This window comes from Mustela nigripes, chromosome 9 (assembly GCF_022355385.1).
Source record: "Mustela nigripes isolate SB6536 chromosome 9, MUSNIG.SB6536, whole genome shotgun sequence".
NCBI lineage: Eukaryota > Metazoa > Chordata > Mammalia > Carnivora > Mustelidae > Mustela > Mustela nigripes.
Genome location: NC_081565.1, coordinates 66,478,645 through 66,495,994, shown reverse-complemented (window position 1 = coordinate 66,495,994; position 17,350 = coordinate 66,478,645). Strand labels below are relative to the sequence as shown.

The 17,350-nt window shown below is 50.6% G+C and overlaps 1 protein-coding gene across 3 annotated transcripts in view; it reads right to left on the bottom strand.

Annotated features, from left to right (window-relative positions):
- The window catches only part of GOLM1 (golgi membrane protein 1), a 57,530-nt gene that overhangs the window by 23,575 nt on the left and 16,605 nt on the right, over nt 1–17,350 (bottom strand). For all 3 annotated transcript variants that reach the window (XM_059411751.1, XM_059411749.1, XM_059411752.1), the window contains exon 4: nt 2,105–2,159. In XM_059411751.1, the coding sequence (XP_059267734.1) occupies nt 2,105–2,159 (55 nt within the window). The remainder of the gene's footprint in view (nt 1–2,104; nt 2,160–17,350) is intronic.

The following is a 17,350-nucleotide window of genomic DNA, read 5'->3' as shown; positions in this document are numbered from 1 at the left end:
GGGGAGAAAGAAGAGCTGCCACAGAGGGGACAGCAAAGTGGCCAGAAGGCTGCAACCAGGGCCTGGGACACAGCCCTAGACACACACCCACATCCCCGGGGTCTGTCCCCATGACTCTAAACCTACAGGGCTTCCTGGGGGAAAATGAAACGAAAGTGAAGGATTCAGTGAAATGCCAAAGACACAGTAACAAGCCTCCATCTCATGAGCAGTTCTAGGAGATGCTCCAAGACTTAAAACTGGAGGGCTGTAAAATTGCTCAGGAGGCTGAGGCAGGGGACTGACCTCAACGGGTTGGCGGGCACTTCCTGCAGGACAGGGTCTGGTCATGGCTGCGGAGATCTAGGGGATGGGGCATTTGTCCAAACACAGAGCTCTGCACTAGAAAGGGTACACTTTACTGGGTGTAAATTACACCTCAATAAACTGCGTATTTAAAAAAAAAATTCCCATAATCAAATCAAGTATGGGGCAAGGGACTACTGCTCAGCAACAGAAGGAATAACTTACTGACATCCATGACGTGGATCATTCTCAAAAGGCCAGACGAGAAAGGGGAGCACTGCAAAGCCCCCAGCAGTCCAGGGACCCACATAACTTTGTAAAACCCTGAATGTCCCCTACTCATATTCTTAGAACCCACTGTGGGACGAGAACCCTAGACCAGCATGGTCCAACAGAACTACAAGGCAAGCCACGTGGGTAATCTTTCTAGCAACCATATATTTTTTTAAGATTTTATTTATTTATTTGACAGAGATCACAGGTAGGCAGAGAGACAGGCAGAGAGAGAGGAGGAAGCAGGCTCCCCGTAGAGCAGAGAGCCTGATGCGGGGCTCGATCCCAGGACCCGGGGCATGACCTGAGCCGAAGGCAGAGGCTTTTAACCCTCTGAGCCACCCAGGCGCCCCATAGCAACCACATTTTTAAGAACCAAACCAGATGCATTATCACTTTTAATAACATATTTGACTGAACTCGACAGCTATGCAACATTATCTTGCCAACAAGTAGTGAATACAAAAAAACTACGAATGAGATATTTTATGTTCTCTCTTTCATACTACGTTTCTGAAATCTGGTGTGTACCAGTTAGAGCACATCTCAATCCAGACATTAAATCTGCACTGGGAATGCTTCATCTGAATTTAGGTTTTACCACATGCACAGTTAAAAAGTATACTAACATATTAAGCTGTAAATACTTAGTTCTCCCAATAACAGAGTCGACTCAGAGTTCCAGTCTTTAACTTAAATCACTGAAAATCACACAAAAATTTAAAATCCAGTTCCATCCCACTAGCCACACTTCAGGGTTCACTGGCCACAGGGCTCATGGCCACCACTCTGGACAGTGCAGCTCTAAAGAGACCTACCTGCCCAGAGGCTGAAGTGAGGCTCGGGGCAGGGGTGGGCATAGGAGCTTCTTACCCACGGTAAAGGTCGGCCCCATGGGACCCAGCTCTCCTTTCCCCAGGCCCCAGGACCACCCGACCACCCAGGGCCTGCCGAGCTGCCCAGTCACAGCCAGTGGGGGAGCCAACCAGAGAGGGGTTCACCCCAGGACTGCCCTTGCTACCGCTGCTTCCTAGGGCCCAACGGAAACCAGACCCGGCTACCAAACTCAATCAGGGCAGCAAAGAAATGGAATTAAATTGGTCTGGATAACTGTTAGTTTTCATAAAAGAAATCTGAATTCAGGGTTACCCATTTAAAAGAAATCCTAAAATCCTATATACACCACACATACTATATTTGTGTGTGTGTGTACAGATGTATATATCTATATATAGATAGATACACATACAGATCACCTATCATTCATATACATATGTGATCTGTTCTGGTATACTTCCTAACCTACCAAAAAGTGAGCATCTGAATTCTGTACCTAATACCTTATAATGTGTTCATCAACATTTTTAAAAGGAAAAAGCTGTTTAAGAAACTGTTTGGCAAAAAGAATCCAATAAAAACTAGTCATTTACTCATGATCCCACCCATCATTAGATTAGAATAAAAGCCACTAGAAAAGGATGAGAGGAAAGGCGGGCTTTTCCTAAAAGGCCCAACATCTGGTATAAAGGAGGGGAATGGAACTCACCTTGCAGGGTTCTGATGAGCTTCTCTCCTGTGGTGATATTATGCACTAAAACCGCCTGCAAAAGAGAAACACAGAATGAAATGCGCCCCAACCTAACAGCTTAGAAGAGCCTGGATAAGATGTTCTCATTGGGAAAAGGGAGCAGCGATGCTCGTCCCCCACCAGATGTTGGGAGGGACGGGCAGAGCTCTCCTGCTGAGCTCCCCCGATGGGATGCTGCTGCACCCACACGGCACTGGAAAAGGAGCTTCCCTGGTGAGAGGTCTGCCGTCCCAACAAGAACCTGTAACCCTAGAGGGCTAAACGGAGCCTCTGGCTGTTTGGCCCTGAGATGCATTTCCTCCATGGAAGCTGCAGCAGCAACTCGGGACCTCTTGGGGGGTGGGGGTGGAGGTTGCTGGGGGGCAATCCCGTCCTGAGCCACAGGTGTGACTACACCCTGAGGAGGGAACAGAGAAGAGGAAGAGCTTCTTACAGCTGGGGTGGGGGACAGAGAGTGGGGACACGGGCTCACACGAAGTGACAGCAAGCTGGGGAGGCCAAAAACAGAGGAGGAAGGACAACACAGGACTCAGGGAACTGAGAAAACAGAGGGGAAGGTGAGGAAAGGGCGTGTGGCGTGTGCGTCAGGAGCAGCCTGTGAGCCCGTGGCCACGGTCACCAGGTGCCCTTCTGAGCTCTGCAGTCTGCTCGCTCACTGCTCTCCCCAGGCTCTGAGGCGAGCAGCATATTAGCCCATTTTAGAGGGCAGGAAACTGAGGCACAGACTGCTTAAGAGACTTTCTTCACAGCCAACAGGCAAAGCCAAGCACCGGCAGGCCCGATCCAGAAAGCAAGCTGGTGCTTGTTACGTGCCGAATTAGGACACCAGGCTAGCGGGCTGCACCCTGTGCCAAAGCCAACAGAAGCCTGAAAGAGAGGTGACCGGAATCTTCCGTATGAGAGCGCACACACGGGTGCGGCTCTGTACACACAGGGAAATGTCATGAGCAACAAAGCCTGCAAAACACACACCCAGGCCACGCGGCCCACAGCTTGGGGACACGTTTCCTGTGCAACGGAGGACAATGTCAACCGTGCCACCTCCCACGTCTGTGTCTCCGGCTTCCTCCCGGACCTCTGTCCAGCCCTGACCCTTCCCTTGGCCCGGACAGAGGGAAGGCCCAACGCAACGTGGCCAAACAAACTGTGTTTATTTGGGGAGATCAGAGGACTCGGAACATTTCCTGGCACACCAGGAAGGAAGTCACAGCGATGGTATCCTATCGCTGGGAGAGATTATCAAGAGGGGCGTCTGCAGATACCCTTGTGGGCGGGGGAGAGAGGAGAGCCCTGGGACGGGGACGCACGCAGCAGCGAGTCCGACAGCCCCCGCAGGGAGGCTTGCTGCACTCCGGGGAGCTTGCTGCACTCTGGGAGGCGTGCCCAAGTTCAGCACACACACAAAAGACCACAGGATCCAGCAGCTCCCGCTGAGCCGCAAGAACTCAGAGCAGAATCTTGAAGAGATGTGTGCGCTGGAATGTTCACAGCAGCACTACTCAGGACAGCCCCAAGTGAGGAGCCACCATCCTCTCGGCCAGTGACCGGAGGAAGGAAACACAGCAGCTACAGTCAGTGGGTATCATGCAGCCTTTCAGGAAAACGTCTGCCATGTGCTGGTCCACACGTGAACCTCAAGCACACTCTGCAGAGCCAAGTAAGCCAGTCATGGGAGGATGGATACGCTCTGATTCCACTCCTGTGTATATTCATATAAGTATACATATTCCACATAAATATATATATTCCACATAAATCTATATAAATACGTGTGTGTGTGTGTGTGTGCATACTTTTTTTTTTAGAGCACACACAAGCAGGGGCAGCAGGGTGAGGGGGAGGAGCAGATGGAGAGAAACTCAAGCTCCACGTCCAGGATGGAGCCCGACACAGGGCTCGATCTCATGACCCGAGTCATAACCAGGAGCTGGATGCTTAGCCAACTGAGCTACCCAGTTGCCCCCAGGACACTCTCAATTGTTCCTTCTCCACTCACTCCCCTTGGCCCAACTCCAAAAAACCCACACTAGAGTCTGTACCTGAGGGTCGAGGAAGCATCTGAGGAAATGCCTGTCTCCCATGCGACTCTTATCTTCCAAAGGAAAGATATTTTCGTTGTCTTCCCGCACCTACTTACTTATGCATGGAAAAGTACAGTCTGCACTGAAGTAAATGAGAAAAGGATGATAAAATGCCATCAGCATGTTTTATATGCAGTTTTATATTGACTTAAAATCTTGTTAAATCATGTTCAGGAAACAATGGAAATGTTTCTAGCTTTTTGGAGATTCAGTAAAAAAACAATCTGCACTAAACAATATTATTTTTAAATGAAATATATATTCTCCTCTAAACAACCCCCTATTTCTCACATTTTGGTGAGAGTGACTCTGGGAGAAGCTGCACTTCCCGGCGTGTGTGGAGCGTCCCCGGGGACACTCAGCAGCACTAACGACACCAGAACATAACTGGAAACTGAACTCAGAGGACCTCAGGATCCATCATCCACGTACAAATGTGTGATAACTGTCTGAGTGCATTTGATCAAACTATTTCTGCATTCGATTGCTAGAAAAAGCAGCTCAAGATTTTTCAAAGCAGTAGTTCAACAATAAATTCTACCTCTCTAAAAGCTCCATAAAATGTAAATGACTAACTTTTTAAAATCCTAACTTTTGGAAAGCTTGCTGCAAGGGTGACACAGATCACGTGATAGAGGAGAAAAGATCCCCACCATGGCTCTGTTTCACTCATTGAAATAATCTGCTTTGAAGGCCAGAGGCCCCCTTCCCAGAAGCCGGACTCACATACCCCTCAGACTACCTAAGCCTTGTCCCCTGTGCCTGGAGAAGGTCTATGTAACGACACTGCTGTTAGTGCCTCAAGGAGAAGATCTCAAAGTGGTGACAGGTGAATGACACGGAGAATGAAGGAAGAATATGCAACATTCCTTCGTCTTCCCCATCCCCCTCACCAATTTCGGAATCTCCCAGAGCAGCGCTATCCAAGAGAAAGGGAAGGTCAGTCCCGTACGAAGCCTGACGATTTCTAGTAGTCACATTAAAGTGGAAAGAAACAGATTGGGTGAAGGATTGGAACAGACATTTCCCCAAAGATGATAAACAAATGGCCAAAAAGCACCAGAGAGATGCCCACCATCCCCAGAAACAGGAATCCAAATGAGAAGACACCACGTCACACACACTGATGTGGCTGCAAGTTAAAAATAAACAAAAGGCAAAAAGGAAAGTAAGGGTGGGCAAGGATGTGGAGAAAGTACAGAGAAACTGAACCCTCAGATGCAGCTGAGGAGAATGGGAAATGGCACGGCTTCTGCGGAAAGAGCCTCGGCAGTTTCCCCCCAAATTAAACAGCTGTGACATGACGCTTACTCCTCTTCCCAGGTTTATTCCCAAGAGAATCACAAATATACATCCATCCAACACCTGTCCCCAGACATTCAAAGAATTATTCAGAACTGCCAAAAGGTGGAAACAACCCAAACATCCATCAAGTGAAGACTGGATAAACATGGGGCAGCCAGAGTGGAATATTATGCAGCCATAAAAAGGAACCAAGGCCTGACATGTGCTGTGAGCCCTGAAAACACTATGCTGAGGGCAAGAAGCCAGATACAAAAGCCACAAAAGGTACAATTCTGCAGAGAGGAAATGCCCAGAGCTGGCAAATCTGGAGACAGAATGTAAATTAGTCGGGGGCAAGGGTGGGGAGAAAGGGGAGGTGGGGAGCACCTGCTTAATGGCACAGGATTTCTCGTGGTGCAGATGAAAATGTTCTGGAATGAGACGGCACGGACGGCTGCACTGCCTCATGGCACCCCATAGCCACAGAACAACACACGGTCATGTCTGGGTTACGTGAATTCTGTCCCGAGTAACAAAAAGAAACAGGTGAAATTCAATGCTGTATTTAATCTGGCATAACCGAGTTATCATTTCAGAATGTAATCAACATCAAATAGTATTAATGAGATTGTTTGCCCACACGAAGCCTTTGAAATCTAGCCTATTTCTGCATTTTTTTTAAAGATTTTATTTATTTATTTGACAGAGAGAAATCATAAGTAGACGGAGAGGCAGGCAGAGAGAGAGAGGGAAGCAGGCTCCCCGCCGAGCAGAGAGCCCGATGCGGGACTCGATCCCAGGACCCTGAGATCATGACCTGAGCCGAAGGCAGCCCAGGCGCCCCTATTTTTGCATTTTGACAGCGCATCTCAAATGGGATATTTTCAGGGCTCACGGAGGGACAGCACAGACCTTGAGAAAAGAGAAGGGAGAGCAGCGGGAGAGTCCAGTGGCAAAGGGGTGCCCATTAGTTCTTTCTTTATGTTGTCCTGCTAAGATTGCACACACTCACACCACCACAATAAGCCCTGCCACCCCAAATCCTTATCCGACAGCCCCTGGGGGCCAAAGACTGGGGGAGGCAGGCTGCCGGGAAACAAGGCTGTCCTCCAGCCAAGGGGCCACAGGAAGAATTCCAGAACTCAGTAAACCTGCCTGGCGTGGGCATCAGGTGTCCAGCATGAGCCTCAGCCTGAAGGCACAAAGGTGGGCCATCCCCGCAGCTGCCCCTCCCTCGCCAGACAAGCCCTCTACAGAAGGCAGAGGGAGCGGTGTGCGGGGAAAGAAGACACCCAGTTCCCACGACAGCAGAGAGGGGCTGAGTCCCAGCCCTCAGAGGTGGTCCTCAGAGAAGCTAGGCCTATGTGCTGAGTTATAGACCGACTCTGGGGACCCAGAGACCCAGGACACCAGAAAGTATAGGAACTTGCAGCTTGGGTGATTCAAAGTCAGCAAATGGCCGGGCACAGGAATGAGTGTGTGTTCATGCATGAGGAGAAGAGGGACAGATAGAGACAGAATATCCATGCAAGAATGCCAGTGTGGGGGCGCCTGGGTGGCTCAGTGGGTTGAGCCGCTGCCTTTGGCTCAGGTCATGATCTCAGGGTCCTGGGATCGAGTCCCGCATCGGGCTCTCTGCTCAGCAGGGAGCCTGCTTCCCTCTCTCTCTCTCTCTCTGCCTGCCTCTCCATCTACTTGTGATTTCTCTCTGTCAAATAAATAAATAAATAAAAACTTTTTTAAAAAAATTTTAAAAAAAAGAATGTCAGTGTGTGGGGCGCCTGGGAGGCTCAGTGGGTTAAATGTCCACCTTCAGCTCAGGTCAAGATCTCAGGGTCCTAGAATCGAGCCCCTAGTCTGCTTCTCCCTCTCCCACTGACCCTCCCCGTGCTTGTGCACATACATGCTTTCACGCTCTCTCAAATAAAACTAAAATATTTTAAAAAACAAAAAGAAAAAAAGAGGGGTGCCTGGGTAGCTCAGTCATTAAGTGTCTGCTTTCAGCTCAGGTCCCAGTGCCCTGGGATCGAGCCCCGAATCAGGTTCCCTGCTCTGCGGGAAGCCTGCTTCTCCCTCTCCCTCTGCTTGTGCTCCCTCTCTGTGTCTTTCTCTGTCAAATAAAAAAATAAAATTAAAAAAAAAAAAAAAAAAAAGAATGTTAGCATGTGGAATACGTTCTGCTGCACGAGATAAAACCAACACTAAAGGACAAACACCACACGATCCCACTTACATGAGAAATGTAGGGTAGTCTGATTCGGAGACAGGAGGAAAAACTGAAGTTGCCAGGACTTGGGGGGTGAGGGAATGGGGTGTTTGTGTTTAATGGGCCCAGAGCCTCAGGGGAGAATATGGGAAAGTTCTGGAGGCGGACGGAGTGACAGGTGCACAGCAACGGGGTGTAATTCATGCCACCGCACTGTGCATTTCAACATGGTTAAAATGGTCATTTTTACATTGTGCAGATTTTACCACCATAAAACAAAAGCCCCACAAAGAGCAGGAGCTGGGTGGGTCAGTGAAGGAGTGTGTGAGGATATGGATGCCAGGGGGCAGGAGTGGGCTGCGAGCTCCGGGCTCAGAGTCAGCAGGGGGAGCAGGACGGGTCAGAGGGGGCCGCAGGCCCACAGACAGGGGCTCTCCGGCGGGCAGGAGGGCGGGTGTGGGCTGTGGCCACAACACAATGGACTCAAGCCACAAAGCAGTAAGAGAAGCTCATGGGGGATTAAGCAAAGCTCTATGTGAAGCTGAGGGAAAAGAACCCCATCCCAAAAGCACCCAGTTCGGCATGGGGCCCACCTGCTCTTCGTGCCCAGAGTGGCTCCTGCCGGGAGGCCGTCAGGAGGAAGGAACAACGTGCCCGTGGCCGGCTGGGAAACCTGCATGCGCAAGGGGCTGAGGGGCCCAGGGCTAACCCTGGGACTCCCTGGGACTCCCTGGGCAGGTCACGGTGCCCACAGCTCTGCAGGGAAGGGGCACACTACTGGAGAAAGGGAATGAGGAAGCGGGACAGGGGACAGAAGGAAAGAGGGAGGGAGATGGGGGGCGGGAGGGGAACCAACTGAGGAGACTGCCCCCAACTCCACAGCTTCCTTCAGTCAGGGCCTCCCACGGGCCTTCAGTAATCTGGGTCAGAGAGAAGTCCCAGGAGGCCCTGAACAGAACATGCAGGGGGAACCCCAGAAGGTTCCTTGCTGGCTCTCCAGCAGTTGACTAAGGCAGAACGTGGGGCCTCCTTCTCCATCCACACACCCTAGATCTTTCTATCACACACTGCCGGCTGCCAGAGACCTTGGGTGCCCCACCCCGGAGCAGCTCAACTTCAGGTCACACTCCTCACAGCACCGCACCCTCAGCTCTTCCCAGTCTCCCCTCCGGACACGGCCCAGGTTCCCAGGGAGGACAGCACCGCTGTGAAGTGTTGCTCAGGTAGAAGAGCACACCGCACAGGCTTGGGGAGGGGTCTGGACATCTCTGTGTTCAAAGGGAGAAAGTCCCTCACAGCAGCAGAGACAGCGGCAGCGACTCGGAACACTCTGGAACCAACGGAGGAACTGCCCCCCTCCCTGCGGGGCTAGTGCGAGGGGCTGTGGAGGCTGACTTCACTTGGGGGGTGGGGGCAGGAGCCCTAGGCTGAACCTTGTCTGTGAGCATTAGTTCTTCTGTTTCTAATTGGGGATCTGAACGATGTCCCCACCTGCACCTGTGGGAAAGGCCTCAACTCTGCAAAGTCTGACTCTCAGCAGACGGTTGTGGCAGGGGGAGGGGGATACACAGGTTACGCCTATGGGGTTACAGGGGCCCACTCATTGTTCTTGAATGCAAATAATCCCAGAATCCCACTGGTGCAGCCACAGAGGAAATAAATGAAAAGGTAGGTCCAGGGGTGCTTGGGTCTAGTGGGTTAAGCCTCTGCCTTCAGCTCAGGTCATGGTCTCAGGGTCCTGGGATCGAGCCCCACATCGGGCTCAGCAGGGATTCCGCTTCCCCCCCTCCCCCGCCCCGCTCTCTGCCCACCTCTCGGCCTACTTGTGCTCACTCTCTCTGTCAAATAAATAAATAAATCTTTAAAAAAAAGAAAGGTAGGTTAAACGTTCCTCATTTATTTCACATCAAACACTCATCCTGCAACAAGGGGTTAAGAAGTTCAGAGACAGGACGCCTGAGTGGCTCAGTTAAGCGTCTGCCTTTGGCTCAGATCATGATCCCAGGGTCCTGCGAGCGAGTCCTGCATGCGGCTCCCTGCTCAGCAAAAGCCTGCTTCTCCCTCTCCTACTCCCCTTGCATGTGTTCCCACTCTTGCTGTGTCTCTCTCTCGGTCAAATAAATAAATAAAATCTTAAAAAAAAAAATTGTTCAGAGATGAACAGAGAGGGTCAAGGGGTTCTGAGTCCCCAGATGAGACAAAAGCTGGCCACAGGACCACCTCCCACAGCTCCTACAGAAGGAGGCACTGACCTGTTCCTTCTGGGGGGGGAGTCCCCCATCCGAGATCCAAGAGCTGAGAGCAGGCATGTCCACGGGGATGGCCTCTCCCCCCATGGACACAGGACAGCAAACGCATCTGCTCAACCCCCAATCCTCTGGGCAACTTCAGCAATCCCATGCAGCAAGACCGCATCTTCGGGGCACCCCTTCTGTGAGGAATTAACCCCAGTCCCTTTCCCGTAGAGGTGGGGGACAGAGGGGATGGAGGCTCGAAGCTCAGTGAAGAGATAGTGCGGAAAAGGGAGTCTGAGGTTCTCCTTAAGAGTCCTCACATGGGAGGTGAATGACTCAATCACAAACCTGTCTGAAGGCCACGTCTAACCAGCAAACTGGAGAATTTACAATCGAACAGACCCCTTCATTTCCAGGGCACAGATTTCAAAGGGACTCCCCTCCCACGTGCTCGCATCTGCCCCTGCGCAGCTCTCTCCACAGCCCACCTGCCCTTGGCCTGGGGACGCCTCCTCCGGCTCCTCAGACCATTTTCCAGACTCTGTCCCTGTGGGGCTTAAATTCCGATTAGATGCAGTCTCGCAACACTGAAAGGCGGAGCAGTTAGGATGTCGAGTTACAAGTCAGGGCCGGAGGTAAGGTGCTGTGCTCTGGGCTAAGGCTGCAGCGGCCTCCTGAACCGCCATCCCAGAGCCGCCCCAGATGGGGTGCTCTTCCAAACCCTTCCCACCTCTTCCTGTACCTACTTCCCTGCACTCAGCACCCTGGAATGATGTCTGTCCACAAGTGGCCCTGACAGACCCACCAACCTGTTTCTCCCCTGCCATGCAATGGGCATAGCCCGAACACCTGAGCAGCTCAGACATGGGGTACAGCCCCAACACCCGCACAGCCCAGACACCCACCCAGCCCGGACTCCCACACAGCTCATAGCTCAGACACCTGCACAGCCCAGACTCCTGCACAGCCCAGACACCCAGCACATCCCGGACATCAGCACATCACAGACACCCAGCACAGTCTGGACACCTGCATAGCTTGGACACCCACACAGCTCATAGCTGGGACCTCATAGCCCAGGCTCCCACACAGCCCGGACACCCGCACAGCCCGGACACCCGCACAGCTCATAGCTCAGACACCCACACAGCCCAGACTCCTGCACAGCCCGGACATCCGCACAGCTCAAAGCTTGGACACGGGCACAGCCCAGACAGCCACCCAGCCTGGACACTGGCACATCTTGGACAACCGGCAAAGCCAGGACACCCACAAAGCCCGCTGCATCCCTGGCCCTGCCCAGCACCCTGCAGAATAAATACTGAATGGACAGAAGTAAGAGATGGAAAATCAGTGCAGATGAAAAACAGAAAAACACTTCTAGAACCCTTTGGTCTTCAGTAAAACACAGTGATAAAAGGTAGTAAAAATAAAAGAAACTTTGTATCTGCATAAGTCTGCTCTGGTCACCCTGAGAAAACTACCTCCTCAGAAATAAGTCACCACCTTCTCAGGTGCACAGGAGAAGCCGCCACAGAGAGAAGCAGCCAGGACCCTTCGAATGCTGTAGAAGTCCTACAAGACACACATGCTCGCAGCCTGCACCCAGCCCCGCGGGCCCCTCCCGGCCAGTCACCCCAGCGGGTCTGCACCTTGGCACAGAGCTAACCACACTGGCCTGCCAGCCAGGATGGTCCAGGAGCTGGGGAGAGCTCTCTGGAAACTCTCAGGTAGGAGAAACGACCACAGTCCTTAACGTTAGTCACTTCCTCTTTAGAAAGTCAGTCTTGGAACCAAATGCAGCTAGAGTCGTGGGGAGCAGCCCAGCCCTGAGTTCAAATCCCGCATGGGAACCCAAGAGCCAACCCAGATGGGCCCACACGACCTGCTCACCCACCCCTGACAGCACCGAAGCCCAGGCAAGGCAAGGTGCTTTCAGACCACACACGCCCCTCGGGCCCACTTGCCAGGGAGGCAGGAAGCTCACTGCTGCACAGGCACACTGGCGGTGACAAAGGGGACACAGGCTGCTCCTCCCTCCGCCTCCCCCCTCGATAAGCTTTTCTCTTTCTGGACAGGAAACCCTTAATGTGTCACCGCCATGCCCTCCCGCTTTGCAGGCTGGCCCTCCCGCTTCCCCCACCCCCCACTATAAACGAAATGTTTCTCAAACTTGTTCCTTCACACTACTGCAGCATTAATTTACAGATTTAACACCTAAGTGAAAAGTTCAAAGGTCTAGGTGGAAAAACTGCAAGAAACGAGCCAGGGAGAAGGTCACAAACACAGCTAAGGAAAAGGACACAATTTCAGACACTAACTCTGGAGACCAAAAAAGCGAGCACAGTAGCAGGAAGCTGGGCATTCCCTGGGGGAGGGGCCGCGGAGTCCTTGGGGTCACTCAGGCTCCTCCACTGGGCATTTCAGAGATGAAGGGGAATCTGCCCCTGACAGGCCTTTAGGACCACCTCCTGGCTGTTGGCAGCACCTAGTGGGGGTCTGAGGGGCACTGGAGATCTTGGGAAGTCTTCAGACCCGAAATCATCATCAGCCTTCTGACAACAAAATAAAAGACTGGATTAACACACCCAGTGCCAGCTTTAGGAGAGAACTTTACAAGTGGATCTCCACTAGCTTTTGGCAAAAACTAAAATCTGAGAATCTGTTTTTATTTATGCCCTTTAAAATCTTATTTGATACGTAAACACATATTTAGTGTTAAAAAAAAAAAAAAAGTGAGGGACCCCTGGGTGGTTCAGTCGGTTAAGGGTCTGCCTTTGGCTCGGGTCATGATCTCATGGTCTTGGGATCAAGTCCCACACTGGGCTCTCTGCTAGGGAGCCTGCTTCTGCCTCTGCCTGCTGCTCCTCGTGCTCTCTCTCAAAAAAAAAAAAAAAAAAAAAAAGTATTTCACGGGAAATGTGGTGGCTTAAAAACATGACTCCAGGGGCGCCTGGGTGGCTCAGTGGGTTGAGCCTCTTCCTTAGGCTTGGGTCATGATCTCAGGGTCCTGGGATAGAGTCCCACATCGGGCTCCCGGCTCAGCAGGGAGTCTGTTTCCTCCTCTCTCTCTGCCTGCCTCTCTGCATACTTGTGATCTCTGTCAAATACATAAATAAAATCTTTAAAAACAAAAACAAACAAACAAACAAACAAAAACCCCACATGATTCCAAGCGCTCAGGCGCCAGAGCCCGGTTCCCACCCTTTCCAAACTGGGCTGGCCTTAGTGGCCTATGAATGCTGAAGAAGTGACCCTGCTGACTTCTGAAGCAGTCAGTAAAAAGCCTCATGGGTTGGACCATGTACCCCCAAAATTCATGTCAACGCAGAACCGAAGAATCCCCTTATTTAGAGACAGAGTCTAGGCGGATAGAAAGAAGGTAAAATGGAGTCATGAGAGCAGGGTCAGACTCAGCAGGACTAAAGGGAAGAGGTGAAAGTACAGAGACAGGGCGGCGGACGGCCAGGGGAGGACGGAGGCAGGGGCTAGAGGGACACATCTATGACCAAAGGCTGGAGGCAGACACCGCGGACCAGAACCGGTGAAGGAAGGATCCTCCCCTAAAGCCTTCAAGGGAGCACAGCCCTGCTGACACCTTGGTTTTGAACTTCTATCCTCCAGAACCTAGAAAGAATACACTTCTGTTGTTTTAAGCCACCTGGTTTATGGGACCTTGTTACATGGCCGCTCTGGAAAATGAATATACAAGGGGACAGCTTCCCGCAGGCTCTCTCCTTCCCTCCCCATCAGGACAGCGCCCTAGGAGCCTGGCCTCCAAGCTTCAAGGAGGCCTAGCAGCCACTCAAAAGCCACACAGAAGTGTTGTGGCCTTGACCCCACCATGGTCTCAGGTCACCAACAACAGACACATAAGTGAGGGAAGTTTCAGGCGATTCTGAGCCTTTTGGTCACCCAGAGAGTGAACCGTGGAACAGAGACAAGTTTCCCCTGAGCCCTCCCAACTGCAGATGTATATTAACAAAATAAATGCCAACATGGCTTTAAACCCCTATGTTCCGGGGTCATTTGTGATACAAAAATAGATAAGCAGAATACCACACACACTGTTCTCCTGAATGACATGTGTCTCTTCAGACTCAAAACAGTCACCTGTGCCAATTAGGGATCAAGGTAGACTACGAATGCAAATGCTATGAAATGCTACAAAAGCAAACACTCATGAAGAATGTTCTTGCTGGGGCACCTGGGTGGCTCAGTGGGTTAAGCCTCTGCCTTCGACTCAGGTCATGATCTCAGGGTCCCGGATCGAGTCCCGCATCAGGCTCTGCGCAGCAGGGAGTCTGCTTCCCCTTCTCTGCCTACCTCTCTGCCTACTTGTGATCTCTCTGTCAAATAAATAAAATCTTAAAAAAATATTCTTGCTGGAAATGGTCACCTCCATGCCCATAAATTGAGAGTTTCTGGGCTTTTTAATGATGTGCAAATACCAGATGTGTTCGAACGTATTTCTCATTTCAAGAACCTCCTTTATGTTCCACCATCTTCATAGCACACCTACGTTTATAGAAGCTTGAGTATAACAATCATTTATAAAAAGATGTAATCTGCACGTTTTAAAAAGGGCATGAGGGGTTCTCAGTGGCTAATCTCAGAGTGATGAAATTACATGGGATTTTAACTTCTTTGTATTTTTAGAACAGTAACAGTATTTCGATAATTTATAAGACAACTTTTTTGAAAGTTACTTAAGGCTACCTTACACAGTCACTTCTGCTGCTTTCAAAAAACTGAAACCCCCCGTCATCTACAGCTCAGGAAGCGACCACACCTGTGCTCCCACCGAGTTCTACAAGTTCTAGAAGTATGCATGAACCTGTCTGCCGACATTCATGCAAATCTTCACCGTATCTCCTTCTGCAGCACACCGGGAGGCAGGGAAGAAGGGAGACCGAAGGGGCATCTGGGAGCCTCAGTCCATTAAGTATCTGCCTTTGGCTCAGGTCAGGATCCCAGCATCCTCACCAGGGAGCCTGCTTCTCCCTCCCCCTGCTCGTGTGCTCGCTCACTCTCTCTCAAATAAAATCTTAAAAAAAAAGGGGAGGGGGAATGAAAACAAAAATGTCCATCTTGAAGAATCAGCTGAAGTCTCTTCTGAAGTGTTTATGATAAAAAATGCAGAGGCTTTGGGGGCACCTGTGTGGTTCAGTTGTCAAGCATCTGCCTTTGGCTCAGGTCATGGTCCCAGGATCCTGGGATCAAGTCCCGTGTTGGGTTTCCTGCTCAGTGGGAGCCTGCTTTCTCCCTCTCCTACTACCCCACTCACTGTGAGTGTTTCCCCCGCTCACTGTGTCTCTCTCTGTTAAATAAATAAATAAAATCTTTAAAAGAAGAAAATCAGAGGCTTTGGTTAAGATAAAAAAAAAAAAAGCAGTAGATTTGATTCTTATTATCGAGACAGAATCTGATGGTCAATGCTCTGGCCACTGGACATCTGCAGAAGTTAAGAAATATAAACTATAACCACTAGAATTCAAAATAGTAGGGGGTGAAACCGGTGACGGTGGTTAAGGAGGGCACTTGTCATGAAGAGCATGAGGTGTTTTGTGGAAGTGTTGAAACACTATATTGTACACCGGAAACTAACATAACACTATGTTAACTACACTGGAATTACAATTTAAAAAGAAATTTATCATGGTGGCGATGTTTGGGCAGGAAGGAAAGGAAGGGGTAGAGGAGAACACAGAGGACCTCAACTTGATAATGGTTTTGTTTTACATAATTTCTGGGGGAGGGACACACAGGTATCAGCTTATTATCCCTCTGACTTCTCTTCATGCCCTGTTCCTTCCTACAAACTCTGCTCCCGGGCTCATTCCAGCACCACAGCAAGGCTGCTGGAGCTCACCTGGTGTCTCACACTTGCCCACCCGTTCCAGGTGAACTCGAAGGGGTGCCTGAGAGGCTGGTCTCAGGATGGAGGACCCAAAGACACACCCACATCCCAAGGCTGAGGGAGCTGGCAATCTTGGGGAAAAAAAGCGAGCAGGAAGTTTGCAACTTGGCCCATCTTCTAAAAACTGTCAAGGATTCTAGTAATGCAGGTAAAGATATCAGAAATACCTTAGAAAAATCAGTATCCACATCCGTTACTTTGTAACCACACTGCCAGATTATTTTTAAAGAATTCTCTAACTTCATCATAATGCCCTCCATTTTAAAGTCATTTCATTGAGAAAGAGTAAAAAAAAAAAAACAACAACAAAAATGAAAACCCTGATATGGCAATTTTATTTTTAAGAGTGCAATACTGCAAAACACCCAGTAGCTCCCCCATGGGTCTCCAGATGAACCCCCCCACACCCCCGCTTCTCTGGGATCTGAGCATTTGGAGAAAACCGTGCACCCACACGTGTGTGTACCATCTTTCAGAAAAATTCAGTATTCTCCCAGGCCCAACACCTGTAGAGTCAGACCCAGCGTATTTTTAAAATCTGTGTGTGTTTGCACAAGCTCCCGGGTGACCGTGATGTGCTGCCTGGCAAGGCCGGTTTTCTCTGAAATAAACAACCAAGTTCTTAAGCGCCAACAGGATAAGCTGAACGGAGAACTCCGCACCACTGATCACTGCCTAGCAACAGAGGCTTTCACAGGGAGCACAGCTACCCCACTACACGGTGACCTCGTCATCCATGGCCCAATTCAGAATCAAAGAGCGAAAAGGGAAAGACAGCCTAGAAGCAAAGGAAACCCGGACTTGGCCCGTGGCTCTCCCACAGAACAGGACACTCAGCCTTTCCACCAGAGTTCAACCTCTATCATTCAAACCCGTGCTGTTCAAGATTTGGCCACTTATATGTATTTAAAACTGAGTAAAATTCACAATTCAGTTCCTCGGACCCACCAGCTACATTGTGGGTGTTCAATAGCCATACGTAGCCGGGACACCGCACAGCAGAGCACAAACGGGACACTTCCCTCCTCCTGGGGAATTCTACCACACAGTGCTGGCCCGAAGCATTCCATTCACGACCCCATCATCCGTGGTGGGTTTGGCCTTCGGGCTTCTGTCCACACCCCCATGTGATGGCTACAACACCCACCAGGGCAACAGTGCCCACCCAAGGTGGGGTAAGGTTCCAGGAGGTCAGAAATATCTAGGCATGTGACATGTGACGTTTTGCAAATCGCCCCCACCCAGAGATGCTGACCCCCACCCAATCCTCCCATGGCTGAGAAGCTCTATTCCACCACCAGATGATTCTTCAACATTCTGAAAAAGAGCCTCATTCCAATTCACACACGTGCTGACCTCCTAAGTGGGGGAAAAAAAGAAAAAAAAAAGAGAGAGAGAGAGAGAGAAGGTACTGGTATGGCGGACCAGCCCTACTTCTCCGGAACTGCCTGGCTATAGAGAATCTGGTATTTTAATGCC